The sequence below is a fragment of the Athene noctua genome, chromosome Z (assembly GCF_965140245.1).
Source record: "Athene noctua chromosome Z, bAthNoc1.hap1.1, whole genome shotgun sequence".
Taxonomy (NCBI): domain Eukaryota; kingdom Metazoa; phylum Chordata; class Aves; order Strigiformes; family Strigidae; genus Athene; species Athene noctua.
In genome coordinates, this window is record NC_134077.1 from 4,584,871 (window position 1) to 4,599,558 (window position 14,688).

Here is a 14,688-nt window from a genome sequence, read left to right on the forward strand (position 1 = left end):
TCTCATTTTGCTTATGGTGATCAGCATAGTCTCTTCCACTTGTTTTGATCTTTTGGAAAATAGGAGAATTGCATCTATTTATTTAACTAAGAAGTAATCAGAATGAGTCTCGTATGAGCAAAAAAATTGGCTTCTGAATTTGAAATGTTATAATTTTTATACTTTAAAAGTTTTTATTGGAAAATACAAAATCTGACCGCTGGAGAACATGCAAGAAATGAAAATGCATGTGAAAGATTCAGAGGAAGCTTTTTCAATGTTTTCATAGTGCTTTTCTCCCACCTTTTGTGGTGGGAGGCAGCCTGGGAAGGGAGGGGGCAGTTCAGGAGTCTAGCTCTTTCTTCAGTTCAGGGTTTTGACATGACTCCCTACCTTCTTCAGAATTCCTTCTCCTCCAAAATGCTTTTACCAAAAGAAGTCTGTTTTCAGTAAAACAAACGGCCAAACAATAAACCCCAAAAGACATAAAGCATACAAGAATAAACTTCTTAAATTCTTTCAAAATATTTTGGGTTAGGTCAGAAAAAACATTTGTGGTGGCATGCACTGCACTTCACTTGCATGGTGGGATTCTTCTGTCATGCACACCCACACTACAGGCAACCCTGTACTCCCTGTACTGCTGGTGGAGGGAGAGTCTGGGAGGTGGATGGGTTCACCCTAGGGTGAAGGCCAGCCTTTGACTGGGTGACTCTTTCCCTAAACTAACTGTGCTGAGCCAATCTCTACTGATTTTTAAGAAACAAGACAATTAGCTCGTGTGGAAATGCCCGCACTGCAGATACTTAAAATTAGACAAGTTTGCCTTAAAACAGCTATGACAACAAAAAGTTATGTGCACTGCACACATTTCCACAATACAGAACAAATAAACTCCCACTATATTTTTTTGGAGCTGTTTAAAGCTACTCCCCTTTTCTACTGCAGGAAGCAAAGAGGCCTTATTTTAGGGCCCTGTGCTGTTTCTTCTTAATTACGCATGCTGATAACGGCTGCCAGTTAGACTAGAAGGTGGATATGGTCTGAGAGATTCTCCTGTCCTTGTAATAAGCCTGTTGACCAAGAAAACTAGCAGGGTCCTGGATGCCCTTTCTTTTGGGCAAAGCAGGCTGGCAGATTGTTTCCTGGCTGTCCCTGCACAGCCCAACTGGGAAGTGAACTTTCAGTATTGGCAGCACCAAATGTTCACAAGTCAGCTGCCAGGCTTCTGAAATCATGAAATCGGGTTAAAATGGAGAAGATTAAAAATAACAATCTGCAAGATTCTTTTTCATTGACTTCTGAGCTAAGGGAAAGGATTGACTTGTGTTGTCAAATGTTTCTTCAGACCCAGATTTTTTAAATACATGTGAGATTTCTACGCAAGTTTAGGTGGACTTTCCAAATGACTGCAGGCATCATGAGTCTTGGAATTAATTTGTGAAAGTTTGGAAAAAAATGATGATTGTCATACACATTGGCTTAAAAAAAAAAAATCTTCCCAAGCAGGGAAAAGAAGCAATATAGTGTGACTTAGACAAGTCATCAAATGACAAATCCTTTGCTAGCATGGCCAACAAATCAGAGGAAGGACCCAGTGCCCACCACATTTAACAGCTACTGTAGATGTGAAATTGAAGTTTGGAGGGTTTACTTCTTTGGCCCTGCAGTTTTCCACAAAAGTCTCCAGCTTTTTGCACTTGTGTCTCTGGGAATGAAATTTCCATCTTGCTCCACTCCACACATACGTATGTTGTTTATGAGCACAGGTGATTACTGGCCTTCCAATCTGGTTGGGGAGAGTGGTCTTGCTTTCAGCCAAGGACTTGTAGAGTCTATGGGAACTGAAATTAATTGTTTCTATTAGTAAGATGTCTTGTGGTTCTTGGTATCCTTTTATTGTTTTTAGTGAATGTGTCATAACCACATTTCTGCGTTAAGAAAAAGGACATGAGAACTCATGCTGATAGACTTAACCTAATAAATGATATCAAATATCAACTGCCTCATTTTTTTGCTAGAGGACTGCAGTTTAGCTGGCAGAATGGAGAGGAATTGGCAAATTGGACCGGCACCTTTAATTTCACGGATGACGGAGCGGTGAAGAGTGGCAGTGGCACAGGCACCAGGTACCAACACCCGAGGGAATGACTACAGAGATATCTCTCTTTTTATATGAACCACAGATGTGAGCACAGGCTGTATGAAAAATGAGGTTTGCAGTTTGCTTTGGCTGCTCCCCATGGCACAGAAGATGCCAGGGATGCTCAAGTGCTGTGCTGTTCTCCCCCTTGAAGGCCTTGGGGCCATTTTGATATATGCCGTAAGCGTCCCTGCAGTACTCAGGAGGATGACTTCTGTGTCCTGGTTTCTCCAGTTTCCATTCCCCCACCAATGCTATGTGTCAAGCATGTCATGTGTGGGAGAGTGGGACTCGGGTGGAGCATGTCCCAGCATAACGGTGTTGATGCACACAGAGCACGCTGGAGAATCTGGCCCGAGGCTTACTTTATAATAGAATATGTATTCTAAGAAAACATAGCTTAAATAGAAGTCTTTCTGTGGCCTGGTAGGGGAAAAGTGTTCTGTCAATATAAGACTGGACTATTTCCTTTATTTACACTCATTTTAATATATGAGAAGCACTGATGTGCTGTTGCACTTTTACTTACGAATTTGTAGTGGGATCCTTTTGACTGACACGCATCTGAAGGGTCATGAACAGCCACATGCATAGTCAGGAAACTGGCTGCAGTTGTGCCTAAAGACCTCCACAGCTATTGCAGGCCATCTGCATAAATCCAGATACAGACATAGGGCAAATATTTGGGGTATCTTCCTGGAACCTCTGTTGTAGAGGTTAAAAATCCTGAGTCACGTATAGTATCAAGTTCAGTAAGTAGCAGAGAAATCTTAGAAAGACTGTAAGTTAAAAAAAAAAAAAAAAAAAAGATTATAAGAAGCTTACATTTAATACCTATATATAAATAAAACTCTCTCTGGATAAACTAAGTATTTTATTTAAAATATCATCATTTTGTTAACCATACACCACTACAACTGTGGAGCTGATATCATTTCAAAGGCAAGCAGAATGGAGTCTGAGCTGCCCCAGACCATCCAGTCCCACTGAAACACAGCAATGCTGCAATTCCCAATAAGAGTCTTTGCTGTAATGTGATTCTGTGTGAGTGCTACCTGCCACTTGGCTGGTTTAAGTGGTTAATAAAAAGAACCAACTTAAACTGCAGTTTTTCACTCAGAGCAAGGGAAAAATGTACATGTGTGTGTATATGCGTGTGTATCTGTATCTACTTGTGTTGCTTTTTTTGTGTATGCATCTATAGTCTGTATGTGCAGTCTTCAGTTTAGGCACTTGGCATATAAAAGAACTGAATATGGCACAAAGACTTCTTGAAGACATGAAAAAATTAATAAATATAGATTTCCCCCTCTGGGCATCCTTGACAGAGACAGTTGAACCATCACTGGTTGCAGGACAGGAACCAAAACCCTTGACTTCAAAATACATGCGAGTTGTGAGGCACCGAATGACAGTACTATTCTCAATCTCTGTAGCCTCTTCAGGGGCGAAGAGGTTCAGGATGTGTTTTTTATACAAAGGGGCACAAACTGCACAAGTTAGGTATAAATTTCGAAGCTTATAATACCAATAAAAGCTACAAATTTCGAAGTCTGTGTTGTGTTAATGACTGTGGAGATGAAAGATGAGGATTTTGAGTTAGGGATAAGTCTAGCTGCAACATATACGGCACATAAGTGTATTATAGATATTGTTTATCCATTTGTCTACTGTCCGAAATAGCAAAATAGAAATGTATAAATGTGGAGGTGAGACTGTGTGGTGAATAACTGCAGAGCTATGTCATAAATTGTTTACTATTTACCTTTGATCACCTTTCTTACTGTGTTATCGCTAGACATCTCCTTAGAGTCTTAATCTGACACCCAACTTCAGGCTGTTGATATAAACTGAAAACAAGCCTTCCTCTAATGAATAATTCTTTCTACCAAACGGAAAACTTGCAGACTACATTTTACCAGCCTGATTTTACTTGTATATATTTACAGGTCCCCGGAGAGATGTCTAAAGTGCACAAAATTAATTATATGTCAGCATATGCACAGTAAATACCTTTCACTACTTGGCTCTGCAGTTTATTATGTGTTATCACCTCCTCGTAAAAGGTTTGGTGTTTAAAGATATTAACTAAAATAGATATTAATAGACTTCTCATTAGCTTACATCATTTATATATGTATATAGACACATGTTTATTCATACATATATGGTATCAGCCCATGTATATTCTATAATTACTCTTTATCTTTTCATTATGTAACTTAATACATGGTATAGATACATATAATACATGACAACTCATTCTGTAGGAGTGATGGAATGAAGGACTTTCAAAGCAAAGGCACCCTGAGAGAGTAAGCGCATTAGAATTGCAACACAGCCAGCCTTCATGAGAGTAGCGGCCATATCAAAACCAGTGAACGGTGAGCGTAAAATGTTGAATAAAAATTATTAATTAGGACAGAGATGAAGAATGTCATGTTATCTAATTTTTTTCAGATTTTAACTAATGTATTAAGTTGAAGTGTGGCTTGCAATTGGTATGGTTTTTTACTGTCATGGGGAGTTCATTACACTGTTTAGAAGAATGAGCCCTATTCTGATTGCAGACAGCTCCACTGTGCCAGAGCAACCAGACTAACCAAGGCTTTTCATCCCAGTGCATAAGACACTTCTTCCGATTGTGTAGAACCACTGCATGGAGATCGGAGGTAATATCATGAGCTCAGCTCAGTATATGGTACAACTGAGAGTGTGATCATGCTTGTGGCATCTAATATTGCTGTGAGTAGATGCCTGACAGAGATCTCTATTTGCTGGGCATTTTGTGGCACCAAAAGATTCATTTTGATGCATATTGCACTGTTGCAGATCTTCTAAGTAGCAAAGAATTGGTGGATATTTGGAAGGAGTAAAGTTGAAGCACTCAGCAACTCCCGAAAGCCATAGGGATGTGTGCTTTCAACCAAAGGAGGACAAAATGGGCTGCAGGCTCTTTGAAACACCCACTCAGATGCTTTGTCAACCAACTGTCGAATACTGGCTTATTTTTGGTTCTTACATATCAGCCATTGCTCAGATTTCTACCTTTTGCTTTTTATCTTGTGCTATGTATTATAAATCTTACAACATCCTTGTGGGGAACCAGGTAGAGGGCTCTCTATCTGATGCTCGTTCTGAGAACTAATATGTGCAACTACTTCCTAGAATCCTGATTCCTCTGTTCTCCTTTTAATGTTTTGCAACTTACTGGGATTGTGAGTCTTCATGCTTAAAGCATTTTTTTGTTGCCAAGAATCTGCCTTAAAAATTTGATCTATCTGCCATATTGATTGGGTTATGATGTTCTCTGCCACCTTCAGTCCATCTGAGCTGAAGATAAGGTTCAGTGTAGGACTTAGATGGTGAGACCACAGAAATCTTTGATGGGTGAGAGGAGATGTGAGCTTTATACTTTTGGGTCTGTCAATTAGTACAATGAATTCTCCAGTATGACAAATCTGGAGATTTTTCCTCAGTTGATAAAAAATAGACAGTAGAATCAATTGGATTAATCAAATAACACATTTTACAAGAATGAATGTAAGGACTTGAGCCATCAGACCTCATTGGCCAGGACAGCAGGTGAGGATGTTCCTTAAGTCATAGCGCTGAACTTCCCATACAAAGATACCGAAATCTTAAGAACCACAAAAAAAACCCAAAAAACAAAACAAAACAAAACAAAAACAACAAAAAACCACCCCGTTGCTTGCAACGATAAACTAAAATGTGTTTTTAGAGATGTTAGTGATTTATAAGTGTTGACGTGTTTCGTTATGCCCCCTAGGTGGTCATATGGATAACAACATCTTGAGAGTGGTGGGAATGGGCTTGATTAAAACAGTCAAACAGCAGTGTATTAAAAATATGAGAGTTCTGAAATTACATTGGTAAAATAGGACTTCCTGCAGCATACCCCACTGCTGCTTATCAGGAGCCAGTGTCGTTTTGATGCAATGACTGTGAAAAAAAAGAAACACCAAAGTGTCCCTAAAACTAGAATTCAGTATACTCTTCAATAAATCCTTCTAATGGTGACACATTGTGCAGTGGGAAAACCTCTCAATGAAGTATGTGTGAGAGAAGACTCAGGAAGCACAGGGGGTAGTGGTGGTTCAGAAGCATGGTCTGCAAGGTGGGCTTATCCCAGGTGGGTGAACAAACTGCAGGCAGTAGCCTGGACTTTGCTATGTCATTTAGGGCTGTTTCTGCTTTAGCTCCTGCTGTTACACCCACAGCTGTGCAGCAGAGCTGTATTAGGTGGTATATTCGACTGAAATTGCAGAGAGACTTGAGTCCCCAATAGGTGAACAGATGAGAAGGGAACAATGTGTCATTGGCAGGAGGGGATATTTGGTTAATTCACACTGCTAATGTGGTACGGGGCAGCAGAACCAGTCACTCTTAAAGTATCTGAGTGTTGAGACATGAAGACAGGAGATCAAAATCAGAACGGCAGTGAGCAGTCAGTGCCAGTCTGCCAGGAGCTTTCACAGCCATGATGAAAAACACATCATCATCTTAACTGCACAGGAGTGTAAACTATCTGTGAGGTCAAGGGACCAAGTCAAACAAGGAATACAGAAAAGGAGCACCTCTGAGATATGACAGATGGATTTATGCGCTTTTCTAAGGTTAATTGGGAGGTACATGGAGCTATCAATGAACTGCTTTTACAGGACAGAAATATAAAACCCACTCCTCTTTTGTGAAAGATCAAACTTATGGATTTAGGGCTGGTTCATAGAAGCACTTCTGCTTTTTTTTCTTTTTTTTTTTTAAAGTCAAAATCTTTAATTTGGAAGATAGGCAGGGTGTCTTGGGAAACTGTCCTTGTCTGGGTGGATGGACATTTCTGATGCTGTCTACTATCAAAACCCAGAAAAACTTGTGACACTGTAAGGAGACAAATTTAGCCAAACATTTCAAAATATTCTAGGTGGATGATCAGGAGATTCATGAGTTAATAGCTTTTAACCTCAGCTACATGAGTCTCTTGGGAAGCATGCATCCCTGTAAAAGAATTCCAGTTCCTGACTTTGGTTTGATTACTCTGGTTCTAGAAAGAAAATCAGCCTTGAGCTAAAGATGCCATTTCTATCTTTAGCTTCCAGTCATCGGATACTATTTTTCCTTGCTGTGCTATATTGAAAAGCTTCCTGCTACTAGTTATTGCTTCCTGGTGCAGTATCTCCCTACTGAGTTACCATATGTTTAGATTAAGCTTCATATGCCTCTCACACTTTTTGGAACCCAGATAATTTCTGTAGGTCCTTTCGTAACTCTTGACAGTGTCTCAGACCCTCAAAGTTGAAATATTACAACTGGACGCAGTAATTCAGGAGAACCATTATCACATAATGTACACAAAGTTATATGACCATTTTCTCTTGCTTGTTTTAATTTTTTACATGACACACTTTATAATGACACATTATAAACGTGAAGTCCAGCAAGGCCAAGGGCAAGGTCCTGCACATGGATTGGGGCAATCCCAAGCACAAATCCAGACTGGGCGAGGAGTGGCTGGAGAGCAGCCCCCAGGAGAAGGACTTGGGGGGGTTGGGGGATGGAAAACTGCCTGTGAGCCAGCACCGTGCGCTGGCAGCCCAGAAAGGCCCCGTGTGCTGGGCTGCACCCAGAGCAGGGTGGGCAGCAGGGCCAGGGGGGGATTCTCCCCTCTGCTCCGCTCTGGGAGACCCCCCTGCCGGGCTGGGTCCAGCTCTGGGGCACCAACAGCAGAAGGACACGGACCTGCTGGAGCGGGGCCAGAGGAGGCCACGGAGATGCTGGGGGGGCTGGAGCCCCCCTGTGAGGACAGGCTGGGAGAGTTGGGGGGTTCAGCTGGAGAAGAGAAGGCTCCGGGGAGACCTTAGAGCGGCCCCCCAGGGCTGAAAGGGGCTGCGGGAAAGGGGGGGGGACTCTTTGTCAGGGAGGGTAGGGACAGGAGGAACGGGAACAGTTTTAAACTGACAGAGGGGAGATTTAGATGAGACCTAATGAAGAAATTGTTCCCTGTGAGGGGGGTGAGGCCCTGGCACAGGTTGCCCGGAGAAGCTGTGGCTGCCCCCTCCCTGGAAGGGTTCAAGGCCAGGTTGGACGGGGCTTTGGGCAACCTGGGCTAGTGGAAGGTGGCCCTGCCCATGGCAGGAGGTGGGACTGGATGATCTTTAAGGTCCCTTCCCACCCAAACCACTCTGTGATGCTGTGATTCTGTGATTTTGTTCCTAGCTACAGCCACATACTGAAGGTTCGTAATCAGACACCCACTGCATTTAGTAGCATTAGAGATGAAGGTGGTAAAAGATTTAAAGCAGGTAATTCCAGTGACATTGACATCAGTAGGTGGTAGCCGGGAGGAATGTGAACCATCTTATTTTATATTTGTAGTCCCCAAGGAGGAGGTAGTCAGATAGTTTCACTGACCCGTATTAGAGAAGACTATTGCTTCTCCAGCCTCTTCCTTTGTGCCCAAAGCACCTTATCTCTCAGTTCAGTCTTTGAAGCACCATCCTGATGTGGACAAGTTAACGCAGGATCTCAAACAGCAGAACCAACACCTGCAGCAGTGTGATTTTTTGTGCCACAGCCCTAGTGATGTGTAAATTAATCTATCAAACATTTCTGCTTCACTTGCCAATTCTCAGAGCGAGGGGATCTCATTTAGTATTAGTATTCCCACAGGTGTTTTCTTTTGCAAGGTGTAGTGTGAAAGGTCATTATGATTCCATCAACATCAGAGGTTGCTCTTGTTCTTGGTGGCAATCATGTAGTCTAGGCAGTGCGTATGAGAGCAGGGCCTAAGGTCCCTATGCCTGCCTGCCACGGATTTACCTGGCAGTCAGCCTTTACATCAGCTATTTATCTGCCAAATGGGGATCATGACTTCCAAACCGGGTCGAAGTAATCTTAGGAGAATGTGCTGTATGAAGTTGTAGGATGCACTCTTCGAGAGAGACAAATCACCATATCGATGTCAGGCCGTTAAACCTTTTGAGCAAATCTTGTCTTTTCTAATGTTGTCACACAGAAATATCAGTAGAAGCAAAGACTAGCAGTATTTGGTGCCTCACTCACAACGGACTCTGATGAAGTCAGCACATAGCTTGGTCTGCTCTGGATGGGCTTTTGAGAGTCCTTATAGCCATGGTATGTTCCACCTCAGCAGTACTTTTGCTACAAGGGTCTGAAGATACCATGATGGCCCTGCCAGATGAACGTGAGTACCTGCGTGCTTTGGGGAGTGTGCTCTGGCACACTTGCAAGGTTACTGAGTAGGGAAGGTGAATCTAGACCTGAGGTGAGCTGTGGCTCTGCCCATGCTGATGAGTGCAGGCACTGCTAATTGGACAGTTCTCTTAAAAAGTATTTAGTAGAAGCCTGCAGGGCTTGGCTCATTTATTCTCATTTCTTAGTCACTGGATAATGTATATTTTTAGAAAGATCTTTGTTTTTCCTGCAGGGTAGGTGGAATCCTTCCTGCAATACTCTGCTCTCTTGCAGCGTAAGTGGTGCAGCCTCACTGCAAACAGTGCAGAACCGGCACTGCAGAAACGAGCAAAATGAGAAGGTGGCTGGTTCCGGAGAAAATGGTCTTGTTTAAAAATTGCCTGAAAATTATGCTCAATTGTATTTTAAAACCTTTATTCAATATATCAGACAAACTGGTGCCTCAATCCAAGTGTCACTTGAAGGTGGGATTGAAGTCTCAAGTCTTTTTAATTCCTGTAGCATGATCAAGATAGGCTTACTTTTGATCAAAGCAGAAGCAGCCCAACTGCAGATGATCAAAGACCCGAGAGTTAGCTGGTGTTCTGGAAAACCAAATCTGTCTCAGTAAGCTGCTCAGTAAGCTGCTCAGCTCAAGTGAGGTTGCAATGGGAGTCATGAAGTTTAGAAAAGAAGAGAGTCTCAGTCAAAAATGGAAAATTGCCGTGTGAATAGCATCTCATTTCTGGGAATTCAGTACTGGGGCCATAAAAAGAGTCCTCTCTAAGCACTTGCAGCTTGTGTGGTGTTCAGATGTGGGATTTGATCCTGGAAAAATGTAGATTTGAAAGATACAACTGGCCTGAATGGACATAGAGCAGTGAACCATGTGTAGTGCCTGGTACTCTGGGAAAACACAATCTTGTGTGCAGCTGTATGTTTTGCTGTGATTCGGTTGTAGTTTTGTTCCCTATTGTAAAGAATCATGAGTTCTTTTGCTGGTTTTCCCGTAGACTTTTGAGGGACAAAAGTTATTTGGATTTCATCAGGGGAAGCAAAGGCAATGCAGGGGGAGGACATTCTGGTGGTGACATATCAATTCTGTTTTATGGATATAAAACATGACATTCTTGTAAAGCTGAATCACAGCTCTTTTCTGTAGCAGAAGAGTAGTGTACTCAGGTCACTAATCAAGAGCATAAATTAGAATAAACTGTGCTACAGCCTTGCTTCTTAGCTGGCTATCAATCTGAGGAAGATGATGGGGAGGACGGTTTTCATTTGTGCTGTTTAAACTGACAGGCAAATGCATCTTCGTTCACTGGGAACTACATGGTTTAGAGTGGGAGTTAATAGGCAGAAGCAGCACTCAGAGCCCAGGGAGTGGGTGAGACTGATGCTTCCTCTGGGAGAGTGCGAGGAGCTGGTCTCCAAACACTCCTGGCAGGACTAGACCCTGCCAAGTGCAGGAGATGGGTTTCAAGGACATCTGCGGGGGTTGAGGGAACCCATGTTCCTTGTGCTAGAACCCGGTGTTGTGCAAAAGCTGTATTCTGGGAAAGTACAGCGTGAAAGTCTTCTGCGGGAAGAAGTTGGCTGGTACTCCAGGGAGCTGCCTCTGCTAATTTGCCTCAGTGTCTGTAGCAGGAGGAGAATTGTTGTGAAGCAAATAAATAGCATGAACACTCTTGGGGGAAAGAGACGAAATCTTTTTTATTTGGTCTATTGACTAGATACTGTCTCACAAATTTCTTAATGCTGTTGTATCGTTAACGCTTGCAACTTAAGTGCTACAGCATCAGTAGCATTAACACTAAATAGGCTTAGCATCTGGCTGGGTGCTTCAGATGTGGTTTGGGGCTTGTGAATGACAGCCCAGATGGTGATTATGCAGCAGCTCAGACAGGATGAGTTGGTTTCAGTCAAGCTCACTCCATGGCCAGTAGCATCTTCTCCCTGCTCAGTGCAGAAGTGACACTGCTTTGGTGTCCCCTGCCTTTGTGGTGGGAGGCACACGCAGGTATCCCCATCGTCCAGCCCGTTTCATGGATCTTCCCTCTGCACCTCCACGAGGTGCCAGATGGTGAATTCACCACTCCCAGTGACTCTGATGGAAAAGCTGAGGCTATTGTGAGAGTTAGTGACTTGCAGGACAGTCCTGTGCTTTTCAAAGTGTAGGCTCATGGAATAACTCTGCTACAAATGGAATTCATTTCCTTTCAGATCCAGAAGTGGTTTATTTTGTACTTAATCCTTTTCTCCTTACCCTGCTGCCTCTTTAGTGACACATCCTTTTTCATTTCTATTTTTGGTTTGTGGATAGGGTAAACAGTCAATGATCAAAGGGAATCTCTGGGACTCAGGAAATTTCATCTCTGTTTCATAAAATGACATCTTCCTTTCCACTGCCACGAGCTGAAGCCAACTTTCCCCTGCTGCAGCATTACCACATGATAGCATGTGCTGTTTGACATCTGAGCTGCAGTTCTGTAACTTAGCAGCAGAGCCAGAAGTGTGCAGGAAAGATAAAAATACATGTTAATCTAGATTTTTGTCATTCTTATCTGTCCTGAGGCACATACAAGGTACTGAAATCCAGTGTTAGGTGAAAGGCAAGGATAAGGCTAGTAGTAATTGCTTTCCCCCTTATGGCCAAAGAGGTAGAAGTGGTGTGTGATGTGTTGGGTGTTGTGTGGGGATGTATACCTGCCTCTAGCTATTGTGTAGAACATGCACATTCAGGGTCCCAGTCTGTCTTACTCAAAGAGCCAAAGTGAAGAATAAATACTGCAAAATACAGTAAGAAAAATGAGCATTTCAGGAGGACAAAAAGTTGTCTGGGCTGGTAGACAGAGGGGACTCTTTCACCCCTGTAAAATTCCATGGCCGCAAGAAGTCCTATGGTGTTGGCTCCACAGAGAGAAATTTCAGTTTAATTTTGGAAATTTATCTGGAGTACGTCCACACAGGGCTTTGTCCTGGTGCAATCAGATGAGCTCTTAATCCAATTTCAGTTGGAGCAGATCTCAAAATACGCAAGTTGCTCAGCTCCAGCTCAACGAGCCAAGCATACAGGAAATGTGCCAATGCAATGGATTTCAGCTACTCTTTAGTAAAGGCTGAATGTTAGGTGAACGAGTTGGAAAGAGAGCCTAAGCCTTTTGGTGAGAGAACAGGTGAAGGTTCATGTTACATGAACTTTATCTTGCTTCTGGAGGCTGAGGAAGTATTGCCCTATATTTGTCACTGATTATGGAGTGCTTTAAATACATATTTTCCTCTACAAAACTCAGAAAAATCTATTTGTTGCCTTGAAGACTATGCAAACACATTTCCAAATAGTCATATTTTTAAAAGATTGCTGAGCTACTGTTGTTTTTTTTGTTTGTTTGTTTATTTGTTTTTCTGACAGTAATCAGTTTAATTCTTCATTAGGAATTTATGATATTCTCCTGCCATCTTCTAGGCATGGCCTTCTTCCTTTCAGTCTCAAGGTTTGTGCCTCTCACTGGATCAAATAAATTGTTAGTTTGGGATTTGGCAGAGCTGAGGTGGTGAAAACCTCAGGGAGAGGTAAAGGAGACATGTCCTAAAGCAGGATTTCACAGGATAGAAATGTTCCCAGCAGATTGCTTTGGGTGGCTCTTGGGCTTTTTCCAGTCATATGCTATAGTCCCTTTCTCCCTTCTATGGGCTTCTCTTGTCCCCACTTTATTAGATTGATTTCTGGATGTTCTTACTAGGCAAAATTCAGAAGCTGTTTGCTTTGAGATGCTTCTGGACTCCGGAAGCCCTGTTGGAGATACCTGGAGATGTTATTTTCTGGACACTCTTCTCTTCTTACAGTTTCCCTGAGAGGTGTGAGTTCTTAGCACTTCTCCAGTACAGATCAAACTTTGGATCCCCCCAAATTTTTATGTTAACTGTTGTGTAAGCCGGCACGGGCAGGACACAGGAACAACCACAAAACTACAGATGACATGTAAAAAGCAAATTTATTCTCGTTACTTCACGTCCTGGGGGATCTCTGCAGCAGCACCCAGGCAGAGGCACGCAAGCAGGGGTGCAGGCACCATGGAGCTCAGTCCTTGCTAACCAGAAAGAGGAGAAGAAAAATCTCGGTCCTGCTGCTTTTGCTTGTAGGTATCAGGATTTTTGCAGGCATACTTTTCCACTGTGCTTTGATCGTTCTCACAGCAGGGCAAGAATCTCAAGGATGTTTGATAAGGTGGCCCTGGGCCTCCCCCAGGCCTGTGTTATCTCAAGGCAGATGTTCTACGAGTCAAGCACACAAGGCTAAGCAATAGTTAGTGAGATATATGTCTTTTTTGACAGCCCAGCTTCAAGTCACTTGAGTGTGATTACAATCAACTTCGCCAACCCTCCCTTGTATTCCCACAACTATAAACATGAATACTGAGGAAGCTAACAAGGATTTCCTACCTAAGGATTATATATTCAGAACTGAACAGCCACTCAGGTCAAACACGAATTTTGATTCTATTTTACAATGTCACAAACCCAAAATATTACATTTCCAATAAGGCTTTAAATAAAGCTCTTCCAGGAATCTGATGTTTTTCATTCATACTGAAAATTCAGAAGATAGTTTGGAATTACAGCCTCATGAATTCTGAGACTTTAAAGGATTCATCAAAATAACTTGCTCTATCCTTGGTTGCAATACCAATTCCTCCAAGTCGTCTCCTCATGTTTCTTCATTATGCTCATAACTACTGTATATTTGCTCATAACTACTGTATATAAACTGATACAAAGCTTGGTTTATACCCTAAATCTTCTTTGTCATTTCAGTACAGTCTCACAGAATTTACTGGACAGGCTGGGCTTTCTCTGGCTCCTAAACATGAGTAGCTACCGTTCTGTTTCCCCTTCACCCCAGTCTGATAGCTAAGGTGGAGGATTTAACCAAAAAAGTAAATATTTTTGTCTATATTTTAATTAAGAATAGCACTGTCATTTGTTCTGTGTCTGAACATTCAAATCCTTTCATTCTCAAAACCATCTCGATTTTTTTGAGAAGAAAATCCCTGCTTCCCTTACCCTCTGAATATACCAAAAGAGTAAATCATAATGAAAAGCTCAGTTGTGTAGATCTATGCAACAGTCTCCACAGACAATATGAAACCTCTAGCACTTTGCTTTCCACATAAGAACAAAATTTAACGTACTTTTTTTTAAACTCTCAGCACATTCAGACACCCAAAGGATGGCAACAGTGTTCAGTGCTTTTCCCCTGACTTTCAGTGGCAGCTGCCATGTGCTGACTGCTGGAAAAGGGCCTTGTTGGTGCCTACAAGATAGATGAACTCTATCAGACAAACTGGACATGG

At 42.3% G+C, this 14,688-nt stretch overlaps 1 protein-coding gene across 6 annotated transcripts in view; it reads left to right on the forward strand.

Annotated features, from left to right (window-relative positions):
- ST8SIA5 (ST8 alpha-N-acetyl-neuraminide alpha-2,8-sialyltransferase 5) overlaps positions 1-14,688 on the forward strand; it is a 76,211-nt gene that overhangs the window by 39,986 nt on the left and 21,537 nt on the right. For 4 of the 6 annotated variants that reach the window (XM_074931434.1, XM_074931432.1, XM_074931433.1 and 1 more), the window contains one exon: positions 2,001-2,108. The exons of the other annotated variants lie outside the window; for them this stretch is intronic. In XM_074931434.1, the coding sequence (XP_074787535.1) occupies positions 2,001-2,108 (108 nt within the window). The remainder of the gene's footprint in view (positions 1-2,000; positions 2,109-14,688) is intronic. 6 annotated transcript variants of the gene reach the window in all.